Raw genomic sequence first — 14031 nt, forward strand, 5'->3', positions numbered from 1 at the left:
GCGGGCGGCCCGGCCCGGCCCGCCCCGCCCCGCCGGCAACCGCGGCTCCCGCTGCCATGGCAACGCCGCGCCGCGGCCCCGCACAGTGGTACCGGGCCCGGCCGGGCTGTGCTGAGCCATGAACAGGGCCGGCGTGGCGGGTCCGCGGAGAGACCCCGTGAGGAGAGGGGCAGCAAGGCAGACCTGCGGGGCCAGCGTTTGTCCCGTGGGCAGAGGGCTCAGAGGGGCCTGCAGCGCCGGGAGCGTGTCAGCTGTGGTCACAGCGTAACCCCGGCCGACACCCGGCTATGAAGGGACGCGCTCTTTTACGTGCGGATAGCGCTGGTCCTAAAGGAAAGAAAACAAAACAAAACGGCCCCAACAAAGCACATCCCCCCAAGGCACAACACCGCTGGCACACACAGGAAAAAAGAAAACAAAACAGTGCAGCATATGGACTAGGAATACCTGATCCTTGCACCTGAGGATGCCTGTGAATTAACTGATTTGGACAGTGGCCTACCAGCTCAAGCTTGAAACGAGACGCCTGCACCCTGAGCTGCTCAGGAGAAGCTGTCCTTACCCTTGGGGGACAACACACAGAGTAGATCCAATGGCCAGAGACAGCCCCAGCAGTGCTGGAGCAAACAATCAGGAGACAAAAACAGGCCTCAAAACAAAGTAAAGGAAAAGTACAATTTCTTATCAGTGTTTTACCTCAACTGAAATGTTTTCTCCATCCTTCCTGTGACTCAGGAACACAGGAAAAAAGATTTCATTGCACCTCTCAACAAGAGCAGGGTTTGAATGGTTTGCACAGCCAAACTAAGGCAAGGAAGTACAGTCATCGAGATGTTTCTTAAGGCTTAGCATGCATATTTCTGTATGTTAGAAAAAGAGGAGTCAAGTCCAAAATAAAGCATCCACAACACCTCACTATACTCATACTCTCATTCATGTTTTTATTACCCATTCTAATTATTTCTGCCGCACATATTCAGATATTTTCTAACCTTAAGGTTACCACAAGCACAGAAATGGATGCAAATTCTAATTTTTAATCTACCTCCTTGTGAACATGAGTCCAGTTATCACTGTCCACAGTTTACTAAATAAGGTCAAAAGTCAGTTCCTTACTCTCCCTCACGAATGTATTTCAATACACGTCTTGAGCAATGTTTGCCCTGACCACAAACACTTAAATTTGAAATGCTTTGCCATGTTATTTGAAAGGGTGAATTGAAATCCATCTCCTTATGGGGGCAAATAGATGACTTCTGACAAGAAACTGCCATCAAGTCCAAGCACTGAGCAAAATCCGTCTCCTCATGGTGTTTTGATGTGTGCTGGAGCCTGAAACATGACCAATGGCTCTCTTAGAACACCTCAGGTTTTACTGTTTAAAACAACTGCAAGTGAATGTAGTGACACCTATGGTGGTACCCTGCAGTGGATCTGGTGGATCAAACCTCTTCAAACCTCTTACTTATGGGTCATTTCAAGATACTTAAACATTGCCATTAACAGCAGTAGGATATATGATTATGCCCATTTCCAGCGTACTCTGTAAAAATGGATCTCCAACTTTTTGTCATACACTTAGACATGTAGCTTTAAGAAAACAGATCTTCTTTCAGTCATCCTAGGAATAACTGTCAGCATCTGGTCTATTTCAGTTTTGCTGGGTTGTCACGGGTTAACCCCAGCTGGCAACTCAGACCCACAGAGCCACTCACTCCCTCCTTCCCAATGGGTTGGAGGTGAGAATCAGAACAGTAAAAGTGAGAAAACTCAGGGGTTGAGATAAAGATAATTTAACAGGTAAAGCAAAAGCCATGCACACAAGCAAAGCAAAATAAGGAATTCATTCACCACTTCCCATGGGCAGGCAAGCGTTCAGTCATCTCCAGGAAAGCAGGGCTCCGGCATGCCATACCAGATGGTTACTTGGAACAGCAAACATCACCACTCTGAACATCCCTCCCTCCCTCCCCTTCCTTTTTCTCCCAGCTTTGTATGCTGAGCATGATGCCTTATGGTATGGGATATCCCCTGGGTCAGTCAGGATCCCCTAAGTCCCCCTCCCAGCTTCTTGTGCACCTCACTGGTGGGGTGAGAAGCAGGAAATGCCTTCATACTGTGTAAGCACTGCTCAACAGTAACTAAAACATCCCTGTTATCAGCACTGTTTTCAGCACAGCTCCAAAGCAGAGTCCCATACCAGCTACTGTGAAGAAAATTAACTCAATCTCAGCCACAACCAGCATGTGGGTTGAAAAAGATGTATCAAAAAGGATGTAGCCCATCTTTCCATCTGACCTAAGCCTACAAAAATTAAACTTTCAAAACAGGTATCATAAATGTGGAACTATAATTTTTAGAAAGAGTTAAGTACAAGAGTCATTGACCTGAAGGTTTATTTATTTTAATTACAGTATTTTCTGTTTTCAAAACTTAAAAGTCAGTCTCCACATTTCTACACCTCAGAACACTAATACCAAAAGAAAGCATGACTTCATCATAGTGTACACATCATCGGCTCACGTACTGAAGTCAGAAGTTTAACACCCATCAATCTCAATGCAATCAGATGAAACAGGCAGATATTCTTAAATGTCACCAAGCACATGTGCTTCCCTAATCTTTAAAGAGGGCACTGTTCCTATTTCATAGCAATAGAAAAAGTTGCCTACCTACAGGAAAAAAACAGCCTTGAGTAGCTGTAACAAACCACTACAATAGAACTGGCCTATACAGATGCATACAGATTGTCCTAATAGGCTCTGGAACCAAAACAGAAAATCAGGAGCTTATAACCAGTGTCTGCTTCTTTGCATTTTCTTTTTCCCATTGCCACTGTCTGTCCTCCCCTCAGCCCCCAACTACCCTCAGTAATTATATATATGTGTATATATATATATATATATATATAAACGCTGTATTTTGGCGAGTAAATCATTACATTCAACTGAGGCACTAATGCTCTTGCACTGTCCTCCTTCCAACTACTATAAACAGAGGATTTTTAACCCCTTCCATTGCAATGCATTAGATACTTGCAGGAAAGAAGGAACAGAAACTACTCCAGACATTTCAGACTCACCTCAGTACTCCTCTCAAGGCTCTAAGTAAAGCAACTGGAAGCAGTGCCTGCCAAATTCTCCCTGATCCAAGAGCATAAAATCTGCACAGAATAACATATATCTGCATAATAAATATTTTCTCCTAAGGACAAAAATCAGCCACACGTAGTCTTCAGGAAATGGACTGATGTGGAAAATTTGCAAGTCTGCTAAAACAGCTACTGAAAGAGTGTAGTTGAAATGGTCACAATTTGGATAAAATGCCCAACAAAACAGAACCACTCAAGCCCAGTGCTTCAGGCTATCACAGTAATACAAATGCTAACATATATATATATATACACACACAAACAATACAATTCCATATTACATTCTTCCACTGTCCAAAACAAGCACAGGACTTTAAAGCATATTGTCACACTTCATGTCATTTTATAGCACGTGTAACCTTACCAGGATGGTCCCATTTCTGAGAACCTTTAATCACACCAGTATTCCTGAGATTCGGGCCAGTGTCAACAGAGTACAAATTAAAATAATAGCTCAAGAAAAATATATACTCTCATGCAAGTAACAGTGGTTTTATTTAGAATATTCTTTACAGCTACACCCTAAGATTACTAACCATAGCAGGCTGGAAGAAGTCAGTCATAGTCATTGATAGGAAAATTTATCACAGGATTAATTTACTGCTACACTACAGTAGAATGCCACAGGTTTATAATTGTTCCACTTGCCTTGTTTGGTCAGTCCAAACAAATTTTTCCAAGTAAATATGAAAACTGAAAATATTCAATGTATATTACTTAAAGCTAAAAAGAACGTTCTACATAAAAGCTACCTCTATGCTTACAGGTAGAGGTTTGCCAAATTAGATTCCAGAATATCTAAATTCACTATCTTAGTTTCAGATGTGCCAAACACTATGAACAATGAGAGGAAAGCAGATAACCATAACCATAAAACACACAACTGTTTCAGCTTTGGTGGAGAAGAGAAAGATAAGAAGTTAACAGGTGTTGACTATACAGAGCTACTGAAGTCGTTTCAAAACTCACTGTCTAGATTCAGTAGATATTTACAGACAAATATTTCATTTAGTTATGAGTAACTTTACATCAAGTCCCAAAAGCATATTTTAATATTCAACCCACCAATATTTTACAGAAAGCAAAAATAAGACAACTTTGTATCAAAATTATATAGAATATATATAATCATATTTGTTATAATACTATACTTTCAAAAAATAGTAATTCATATATCCAATCTTTTACCAATTCTGTAGGTGTTCTGGATGAAACAGAAAAATGTCTAGTTAACAGCACATTAAGAGAACTAAGATTCTTTCTGATGCCCTTAAAAGGCACCTCTGTCAAAAAGTACCTTTTTTGTTTTTTAAATTAAGAATCTGGTGTTGTTCCTTGAATCAGGTGTCTAATCTTCTCAGCATCTTTTTCTATAGTTCTATTTTTAGGATCAATCTTGAGAGCTGCTTCATAATCCTGGAGACCTAATACAGAAACATTAATAAGAATGTCAATCAATGACATGAGCATCCTCTTTAGCAACTAACCAGAAATAAGTGCTCCCCAGTCACATGCAGAAATGACACTAGGTTTACCTTTTGTCAGTAAATAAATTCATATTTTATTTATATTATTTTGCAGACCATTTTAGTGGAAACACTCCACTATGTAAACATTTCCAGGTACTGAAACAAGAAAACAGAGCCTCTTCATTCCCATATATACATATACACATGTGCATGAGGAGAGTGTTCAAAAGCCTTCTGCAGAAGAGAGAAAAAATGAATGACAGATGGAAAGTGCATGAAAACAAGAAATAAAAGATGTGAACTGTGAATACTAGAGCTTGGGTGGGGGTAAAGCAAACCTTAAGTACAGGAAGTAAAATAAAGATTTCCAAGTGCAAATGAAGCTGTAAGGGAATGACAAAGTGATTCATAGGGTGAAAAAAGTAATCAGTGGGAAAAGGTTAGTATTTCACTCCTGACATTTGGAATATTCTTCCCCTTCTACTTTCTAACAACTTCCAATTTTTGTTACTTTTTGCCTTACAAAATTAAACTGATACTCTTAGAGAGCTCAGTAGGGACACTTAATTCAGGTATTTTCACAGAAATCACACACACTTGATGAAACATTTTGCTGACCAGTATGGGTTCCATGCATATTTTTACCGAGGTATGTTACTAAGCACTTCTCAAGCAAATATTTTACAAATATTTCAGGTTATTTTAGGTTACTTTGTCCTATAATTGGAAATACTGTAAATAAGATCTCAAAACCAATAAAACATGGCTTCATGAATAGCAAAATTAGTGCAATATAGTTTTGTATCAGTTTGTATCCTACATTCCACTGCCTCCCAGTGCAAATATCTCACCTCCAACCTCTCATTCTTCACTAATACGTTCTATGGCCACCAAGCTGCTATGGTCAATAGTTGGCCATTATGCACAGAAAGACTGAACCAAGAGACCAAACAGAGGATACATAACTCCATAAACTCCTCAATGCAAAAACTAGTTTGCACTCCTCAAATTAGGAGTACAATCAATTTTCTCAAAACTGTTAAGATTTTTCAAGTGGAATTGCAATTAGACAGTAAATATTTTTAAATAAATTAAAAAAATAAGGAATGTTGTATAAGGGTTCATAATGAAGAGACCTGCTTTGTACAGGCCTCCTTTAACGACTCTCCTGAAAAAAATAAAGGTGTGGGCAGTCTCACTGAGCTAAACAGAATTACTTATGTGTCACTATAAATTCACGTGCACTTTTACACAAAATCGAGGTCTTACCTTCAGTATATAATTCCAGCTGACAAAATGCTGTTCCACGTCTCACATATGCTTTTACTCGAGCATTCTCATTATCAGGAACAGGTGGTGTCAACAGTTCTAGTGCCTTTACAAATGAAAACACACAAAATATTTAGAGGGAGATTTTGCTTCAGTTTGTTTTTTTCCCATTTACACACACTCCTCTCAATTACTATGATTATACAGTAACATACTAACAATTCAAATAGAAAATAACTATTCAGATTTAACTACATGGCTTGTGAATCTAGTCATTAAGATTTGTATCTGTTACCCAGCAGTTTGCTAAATACAGTTTCATTGCCATGGCTAAAAACTGAGGAATACTGTCTTAAACGTTTATTACAGTCAAATAATGTATTCTATTTACACACATGAAATTATATACTCAGAAAAAAAAAAAAAAGGCAGCCCTAGAAGAACTGCCCTTTTTTTTTATTTAGTAGTAGTTCCTAGGAAAAAAAAACAAGTTTCAAGCCTCAAGAAGTTCAAAATCAGTTAAAAAAATAATAACTTTAAAAAAAAAATAATTCTAGAAAAACTGTCTCCAAACTATACAGGACCCATTTAAGATCACTCCTTTCTCATTGCACAAATAATGGCTGCTAAAATACCAAGATAATGCAGCCCTTCTCTAAAAATGGCTGGTTTGTTTGGGGGCTTTTTAAGTTCTCCTCCTCACCACCACCAGCTTTTTTATTTTCTTCCCACAAAATGAAGAATACCACAACATAGCACAAGTGATATCTCTCTGTATTTTCTTTTTTTTTTTCTGCTCAAAGTTGCCTTTTTTTTTTTTTCCCAAGTGTATATATTCCTAAAATATTTTACTTGTAAAGAAACATGTATTGAGTCAACATAGGCCATTCTTCCCAAGTGTTTGGAAGCATGGTTTGGGGGCTTTAAACACAACCATTACAGTAATAAATCACAACCACGTATAAGACGACTGTCTGAGAACCTGCATATTTTTACCTTGGAGGAATCTTCAATAGCTTTATGTAGATTTCTCAGTTTCAGGTGGCAGGCAGCACGATTCAGGTACAGCAAGGGAAGTTTATTGTTTAGCCTCACTGCAAGGTTATAGGCATTTACAGCTGCAAGATAGTTTCCCGTTGCAAACATTTTGCTAGGTATAAAACAAAAAGTGAAACATACACTTTAAACAAGGTGGTACATCACAAAATAAATACCCACTTATTGTTAAAATTCATTTTCAAAAATTTGAAGGTTTAGCCACTTTTCCCTTGGAAATGGCCATTTATAGCCTTTTCTGAGAACAACATAGCTGCAGTTCAGTCAAATGTGATGCTGACAATATAGCACAGAGATACACAAATAGTCATTTCTCAGAGGCAATGGAAGAACAGTAAGACCAGTAAGAGGCGGACATATCTAGGCAGAGGCAGGACTAATACTGAAAGCCATGTATCTGATTATCAGACTTTGCACATCAAACCAAAAATATGCACCATGTGTTCACAATGATTTTGTCTATCATGTGCTGCAGCAGTTGCATCTCATGACTTTATCAGATTCAAACCCCATAAGCTGTCAATAAATTCTCTACTATGCAGACATTCACCACCTGTGTCTAGAATAAATAGAAAATATCAAAACTAAGTAATAGACATAGACTATATAGCTCATTAAAATGCATCTTCAAATCTAACTTACTTTCCTTTGTCCTTTAACCAATCTGGATTCTTCTCCTCTTCTTCTAAATCTTCCAGCTCAGACAAATCATCACTTACTGTTCTTCGAGCTTCTGCTTGTTTACGTAGCCACTGTAAATATACAATGTGTAAGTAGTACTTCTGAAGCAAAATTCAAATCCAAAAAAAGAATTTTGCTTTCATCTCTTAACTCACTCCTATCAAAAGAATTCTATTGGTCACATAATTTGGACAGGGAGAAATCTTTTATAGTGTCAGATATGAAAAAACCTTCCAATTTTCCCAAATATTTTATTAGCATGTAAGAAGCAACATTACTGCATCACTAATACATTTTTGTTGCTTATTTGTTTTGGAACTCCAAAATGACTCTTTGTGTTCACTCAACAGAGCACAAAAAAGCTAACAGTGAGCTTCTTTTTAAGAAGACAGAACTTAAAGAATCTTAAATATAAATATATAGAGAGACATTTCAAATGCTGTATTTCAAGGAATTAAATTAACACTGCTGTGTTGGGCTTTTTTCCCTCCCAGAAAAGGGAACATGCTATTTATTAATCTGCACAATCACATGCTTAGTGAAAACGCTTTTTATATAAAAGTGTTTCTTTAAATCTTAATTTAAATAAGACAGTCTTCCTTGGAAGATAAGAATGTTGGCACAGGTACCATCTTTGTCAATTTGCTGAACACATGGTAAATAATTCACCTTGGAAGACAGTAGAAGCATTGTACTAAACCAGAGAGCAATCCTTACCTCCTCCTCTTCTGCAACCCGAGATTCTCGCAGAGCTGTAGGGAAAACTCGTGATGTAAAGTTGATTTTAATTGTAGCAGCAGATCGAGGAGCTGGTAACTGTTCCTCCTTTAAGTTTTCTGAAAACATACTGTAGGAACCATGACCTGTGAAAAGAATTGGAGTACTGGAAATGAAAATTGGAACAAAAGAGGTTTCTCTCGTTTTCTTCCAAAGTCCGAAGTACACCTAATTCAGAAATTCTGAGCATTAGAACAACTATTAGCTTGAGAAAGGTTTAGACTTGTTCTTTTGAAATGAAGGTTAAAAAAAAAAATGAAGTATGTTCTTGCTGTGTAATGCCATCTATTTACTGGCTACATTGTCTGTCACAAACAAACTTGAATTCCTCTTACACCACTATCTCTGTCACTTGCATGATTCTCTGACAGAGCAACTGCAAGAGCTAAAACTAACCTTACCAAAACAAACGAAACGACCAAAAATTAAATACTTTCTATTATTTTAGTTCCCTGAAAGGGGTCTCTGTGGGGCCAAGTTGTGGGATAAAGTGAAAGGAGATTGCATATTTCTTTGAAAAGCAGCAGTTAGGTTACTTTTGGTAACATGAATTCCACCCTCCAAAAGCCTGTATTACACTGTAAGAAAGGCTTTCTGGTTTACTTTTCTAAAGCTTAGAAGAAAACCTGCCCTTGTATTTCCAAAAGCTTAAACAAGAGCTAAGAACTCTCATGCTTTCGCTCAATAAATTACCTGAAAATGAAGACACCATAATAACTGCAAACTAAGAGAATTAGATCAGTATGGTGAAGACAAAGATAAATGATGAATTAGAAACATCTAGGAATATAGTTATATCCCACACTGTAAAGAACGATAAAATACACTTCAGTATGACAACCTTTAGTAGGTTTGAGTCTGGTTTCAGAAGTTCCTTTATTAAGAATCCTAGTTTTGTCCACCTTTTCCTTTTTCCTCTCCTTTAGTTGCTCTACTTCTTGATGTAGTTTCCCTCCTTTTTGTACCCTCTTTTGTTTCTCAGCATCTTCTTGCTGTTTTTTCCATAACTCCAACTCCTTTGTGACCTTCTGTCTTTCCTTTTCTTTCAGATCTTCAATTCTTTTTCTTTCTGCTTCTTCTAGCTGTTTGAATGATAAACCTGAGATATGTAATATCTGCTAATAATAAGATGACCAAGTAAAAGTTACCATTATTTTCCCAGTTCCATATCCTAAGCACAGTGTCATCATTGATGTGATTGTACAAACACAGTTAAGGAAGACACTCAAAGTGACTGGGAGAGTAAAAAACTCTGATAAGTTTTTAGAAGTTGTATCTCTTAACTGTTACTACCAATACTAAGGTATGACCCAGAAACATTCAGAAACCATTTTTACTTGTAAACAGGGAAAATCCTAGCCATATTCCAAGGCACATCTCTGGAATATGCAAAACGTAAAATATATGGTTTGATTTTAATATACTATTTCTTTTTTCTCCAATCTGAAATTATTATATACGTAGACTAGGTACAACATTGCTACTAAGAAAGTCCCTAATTGCAGTTCATTTTGTTCCAAATTTCATATGCAATGTTAAAATTTCATTGTATACTTTAAAAGACCCTTTTAAAAACAACTGAAGTGATCAGGCTTTTTATGTACATTCAAATTTTTAAGACTGCATCTTAAAATGCACACAAACACAGAACGCTAAAGATATACAACACAAAAGGCAATGAACAGCAAGTCTGGTATAAAATGTAACAATAAATAAGTAAGATTTAAAAGAAATAACTAGTGTTTTGACAGTACTAAATGACTTAACACTTGTGCTTATGAAAAGGCCACAAAAGATTACAGTTTTTCCTCCTCAACTGCAGTCGATTGACAAAAGTCTGAACTCCTCACCAAAAGTTTTCATTAGTATTACTAATGGAAAACTACAACTTCTAAGTATTTTTTCTGTATCATTTTCATATTTGCTAATACCTGTGTTTTAAGTACAAAGAACTAACAAGGTTCACTACCACTGTAATAAAACTGAGTGCTTCTCATCTTTTTAAGGTACGATTAACCAAGCAGCCGCCAGACCACTTGGTAAGTGGTTACATGGATGTATCTTGCAAATTCCCTTCTAAGCTTACCTTCATTGTGGCCTCCAAAGCATATTTTTTGTGTTCCTGTTTTGTAACTTTTTTTGCTTCTGTTTCCTCTTTTGCCTTTTCATGGGCTTTTAGAACAGCATTCTCTCTTAGATACTGCAGTTTCTCCTTGTTATCTTGAAAACCAAATAAAAACTATTTCAGTAATTTAGGCCTGAAGTTCTGATGTTCTGCACCGTGCTCATAAACCCAGAATTCCTTTTGCTGCTTTGTCTGGGAAAACGCAACCTGGTTCAAATTCCACAAAGCACTCACTATCTCTAAAAATGAAAAACTAAAATTCATGTACACTGTTTTGTTTTGTGCACACTAGACCCAGAGGATGTTCTTTTTATGTTTCCATATGCCTTGTATTTTTAACAATGAACAACAAGGTTTAACTCAGCAGATAACTAGTAGCAGAAGTTCACATTGTTTATTATGGTGTGTAAAGTCTTGGCACAGTTTGGGTTTCTTACACACAATCTACTGTTCACAGTAGAGAACTTACCATTTTCTATAGTCAGGGAATCCCACATGGCCTCTTCTTTTTTATACAAAGTGAAGAAAATGATTCCATTTCCAATCTTTGCTGTGCTGTTTGTTTCATCAATAGGAGCATAAAAAATGGCTTCAAATAAAAAGGGAGGGATGCTTACCTATGGAAGTATAATTAATTTGTACTGATATTTACAATTTTTAATTAAATCTCACATATTCAAAATACTGAGTATGAGCATACAGTAAACCTCAAGAAAAACATCCTATTGGCACAACTGCTTTGCTTAGTATCCAGTATGGAAGTGGTATTTTATTAGATCAGGTAAGAGAGACTGAAAAAATTGGTTCTTCTGCAACAGAAGATTTTAAATTTACAATTATTCATAATATAAGCAGATGTGTATAACTCAGGCCATTTATGAGAGAAAAGGCAGCTGGTGCCTACTGAGTAGAAAAGCATTAGTACAGAGAGGCACAATCAGTGGTAGAGCCATTCTATCTAGTAGGATATTTAACAGCCTGCAGCAAAAAAAAAAAAAAAAAAAAGCTATTATAGATTAACAATTATAAAAGATTATAAATTTGAGAGCGCTGCCGTGATGTATTAACCGTGTTCTTTTTAACAGCGCTATGAAGTAACACCAAGGCACAGGCCCATGGCCCGCAACACATCTCAAGCAGCACCACTTGACGACAGAAGGCCCGTGGGAGAAGCGAGGCCGCCCCACCTTCAGGTACTGGTCAGTGCAGAAGATGTTGGCGGGGGTGACCCGAACGCCGCGCACGGCCAGCGAGAGGTACACGGCGGAGCCGGTCTGCCGCCAGCTGTACTCCCGCAGCCACACCGGCATGGCGGCTCTGTTGCTACAGGCACCCCGCCGCCGTTACTAGGGGAGACAGAGCTACCGATGCTCGCCAAGAGCACTTCCGGGTCCCTCCGCACTGCCCCGGAAGGCGCCGGCCGAGCCAACGGTGGAGTTGCGGAGCCCGGAGCAGGTCCTGCGCGGGTCCCTGTTGAGGCACCGCGGTCCTGACAGGGTCCCCGGGGCCCCACGGTTCCATTCGCTGCTGCTGCCGAGGAACACGGCGACCATACCGCGACCCGCACCACGCCGGCCCTGCGGTGCCCGCGGGCGCCAGGGTGTACGAGCAGCCCCGCTGGGGAGCGCATGCCGCTGCCAGCCCAGCTGCTAACGGCGGCAGCCCAGGGGAGCCGCGGCTCCCACCCCGCCTGTACAGAGGCAGGCGCGCAGCAGGGCGTCCGTGATGGGCAACAAGGGCGGGTACACCCGCGGCAGCAAGGGCTCTTCCCTGCGAGTCCCGAGCACGGTTCAAAACAGCAAACACCTTTCCCAGGACTGGACGGGGCAGCAGGAAGCTCAGTCAGCACACGGTGGTTGGGACCTCTGAAACATGGCCAGATTGGCTGACAGAAACCCCACTGCAGGCACCAGCCCGTGACTTACCCGGACACCGCGCACGGAGGGCGCTATTCTGGTTTTCATCACTCGCACCTCAGCGGAGTAGGAAGGAATGCAGCTCTTACGATCCATAAAGAGACAAACTGTTACTAGCTTGAGAATTCCTGGTTAAAACTATTAAAAGCTGAGGACTGATTCAGCAATACACTGCAACTCCCAGATGTCCTCTAAAGTACTCGACAGCTCCATGCTATTGCCTCCCAATACTGTCTATTTTGCTCTCTTTGCCAAACACTCAGGAGATAATTTGCGCGTTGTTGCTCAACCCCTTCTCAAACAGTAACACTGTATCTGCCAAAATAAAGTCTAGTACATGGAAAGCAACTGCGTTTGGGGAATACGGGTTGAAAGGCAAGCCAAACACTCGCATAAACATTCAGGTACGGTTTAAGTTCCTCAGAAGTATAAATTATGTACAACTATTTGGGGAATAAACCCCATCCAGAATCAAAAAGTCAAGTTTTCCTCTTTTAATTCTTTCAAAATATGACCAAGAAAAGCTGAGTTTAACATTACACACACTAGCTTTTTGATGTGTATCACTGAGGATTTAATTTTAATGTTCTACTATCTATATTCCAAAGCAATGTTCAAATGGTGGTGGTGAAGTCATGTGTATATATATATATATATGTATATAAATAAAATATTGCAGAGGTTTAAAACTTTTTCAGAGCAAGAAATCCATTGTAATTGATACAATTTCCGGGTTGTTCTCCACCCTCACTCACCCACATCAGTATAATGTGGGTGAATGCTTGTATGGACTGGTATCTGAGAACTGAATTAAAATCCTCATTCAAAGACCATTCAAACGTGTAAGAGGCAAGAGATTTAACTGAAGGTATTTTTGGCACATGACTTTAAACCTTTCAGGTTTCATCTTTTCAGACTTACGTTAGGACATGCACCATGGAAAAAGGAGCCTTGTTGTCAGCTGCAGATGAGACTTCTGGCACTTACAGCTCTGAACCCAGACCTAAACCACAGCGTCTCCACCAACAGACTGCTATCAGCCTAAGAAACTGTAAGAGAAAAAAAAATAAAAGCTGATGGAAGAGTCTTGCTGCGAGAACAAACCTCCTCCTGTTTGTTTTAAATCTGCCTCATGCTACCTTCATTTAATATCACTTAGTTGTTTGTATTGCAAGACAAATTTCAGACAAATGCAGAAAGGGATGAAACAAGCAAGTTCTCAACATCCCTTCAGTGACATTCAGGTTTCTTACAGACCTTTCTTCACTCAAAGAGATGTTTTCTTAGAAGGCCCCTTGCCTTACATTTCTTCTACATAGCTTTATCTTCTTTGCTGACCTTCAAAGCTTCCCCAGTTCTACTATATTGAAACCAGAGAGGCCACAGCTGCACACAGTCATCAAAATCCTATTTGCCTGCTTCCTACATGAAGTAATGGAAGAGTTGGGGATCGGAGGGCTTGTTTTAGATCAGTGTGTTCTAATAGCAGCATTGGCTAGAATGGTTATAATGCAGTAGTACCTCAGAATCTCCTACCACTCCAGAATGCAGCTGTAATCATCCAGGATGCATTCTTCAGTTTTGGAG

The 14031-nt window shown here is 39.3% G+C and overlaps 1 protein-coding gene across 5 annotated transcripts; it reads right to left on the reverse strand.

Moving 5' to 3' along the window:
- Positions 1 to 914: 914 nt before the first annotated feature.
- DNAAF4 (dynein axonemal assembly factor 4) lies at positions 915 to 12514 on the reverse strand. 5 transcript variants are annotated; one of them, XR_009724586.1, is made up of 12 exons: positions 11716 to 11879; positions 10998 to 11145; positions 10490 to 10623; positions 9245 to 9485; positions 8344 to 8489; positions 7588 to 7697; positions 6886 to 7039; positions 5890 to 5995; positions 4449 to 4575; positions 3083 to 3163; positions 2085 to 2206; positions 915 to 1332 (listed from the first exon to the last, which is right to left on the reverse strand). XR_009724586.1 is itself a non-coding variant. In XM_061347459.1 (10 exons), exons 1-9 carry the CDS (start codon positions 11836 to 11838, stop codon positions 4466 to 4468), a joined length of 1272 nt encoding a protein of 423 aa, XP_061203443.1. In that variant the 5' UTR covers positions 11839 to 11879; the 3' UTR covers positions 2912 to 3163; positions 4449 to 4465. The 5 variants fall into 5 exon arrangements, 4 of the variants coding, with proteins under 4 accessions (XP_061203443.1, XP_061203442.1, XP_061203444.1 ...); XM_061347459.1 differs by lacking the exons at positions 915 to 1332; positions 2085 to 2206 and having other exon boundaries at positions 2912 to 3163; XM_061347458.1 differs by lacking the exons at positions 915 to 1332; positions 2085 to 2206; positions 3083 to 3163 and adding an exon at positions 3623 to 4355.
- Positions 12515 to 14031: the final 1517 nt, after the last annotated feature.

Source organism: Neopsephotus bourkii, unplaced genomic scaffold (assembly GCF_033783945.1).
Source record: "Neopsephotus bourkii isolate Nb327-2 ecotype Australia unplaced genomic scaffold, CSIRO-AGI_Nbou_v1 NB_318, whole genome shotgun sequence".
Taxonomy (NCBI): Eukaryota; Metazoa; Chordata; class Aves; order Psittaciformes; family Psittacidae; genus Neopsephotus; species Neopsephotus bourkii.

Coding starts and splice junctions, on each gene's coding strand:
- DNAAF4 (XM_061347459.1), bottom strand. CDS start 11,838: ATGCCGGTGTGGCTGCGGGAGTACAGCTGGCGGCAGACCGGCTCCGCC. Junction 9,486..10,489: donor CTTTGGAGGCCACAATGAAG/GTAAGCTTAGAA, acceptor TCATTCAAACAG/CTAGAAGAAGCAGAAAGAAA. Junction 7,040..7,587: donor TGGTTAAAGGACAAAGGAAA/GTAAGTTAGATT, acceptor TTTTATACCTAG/CAAAATGTTTGCAACGGGAA.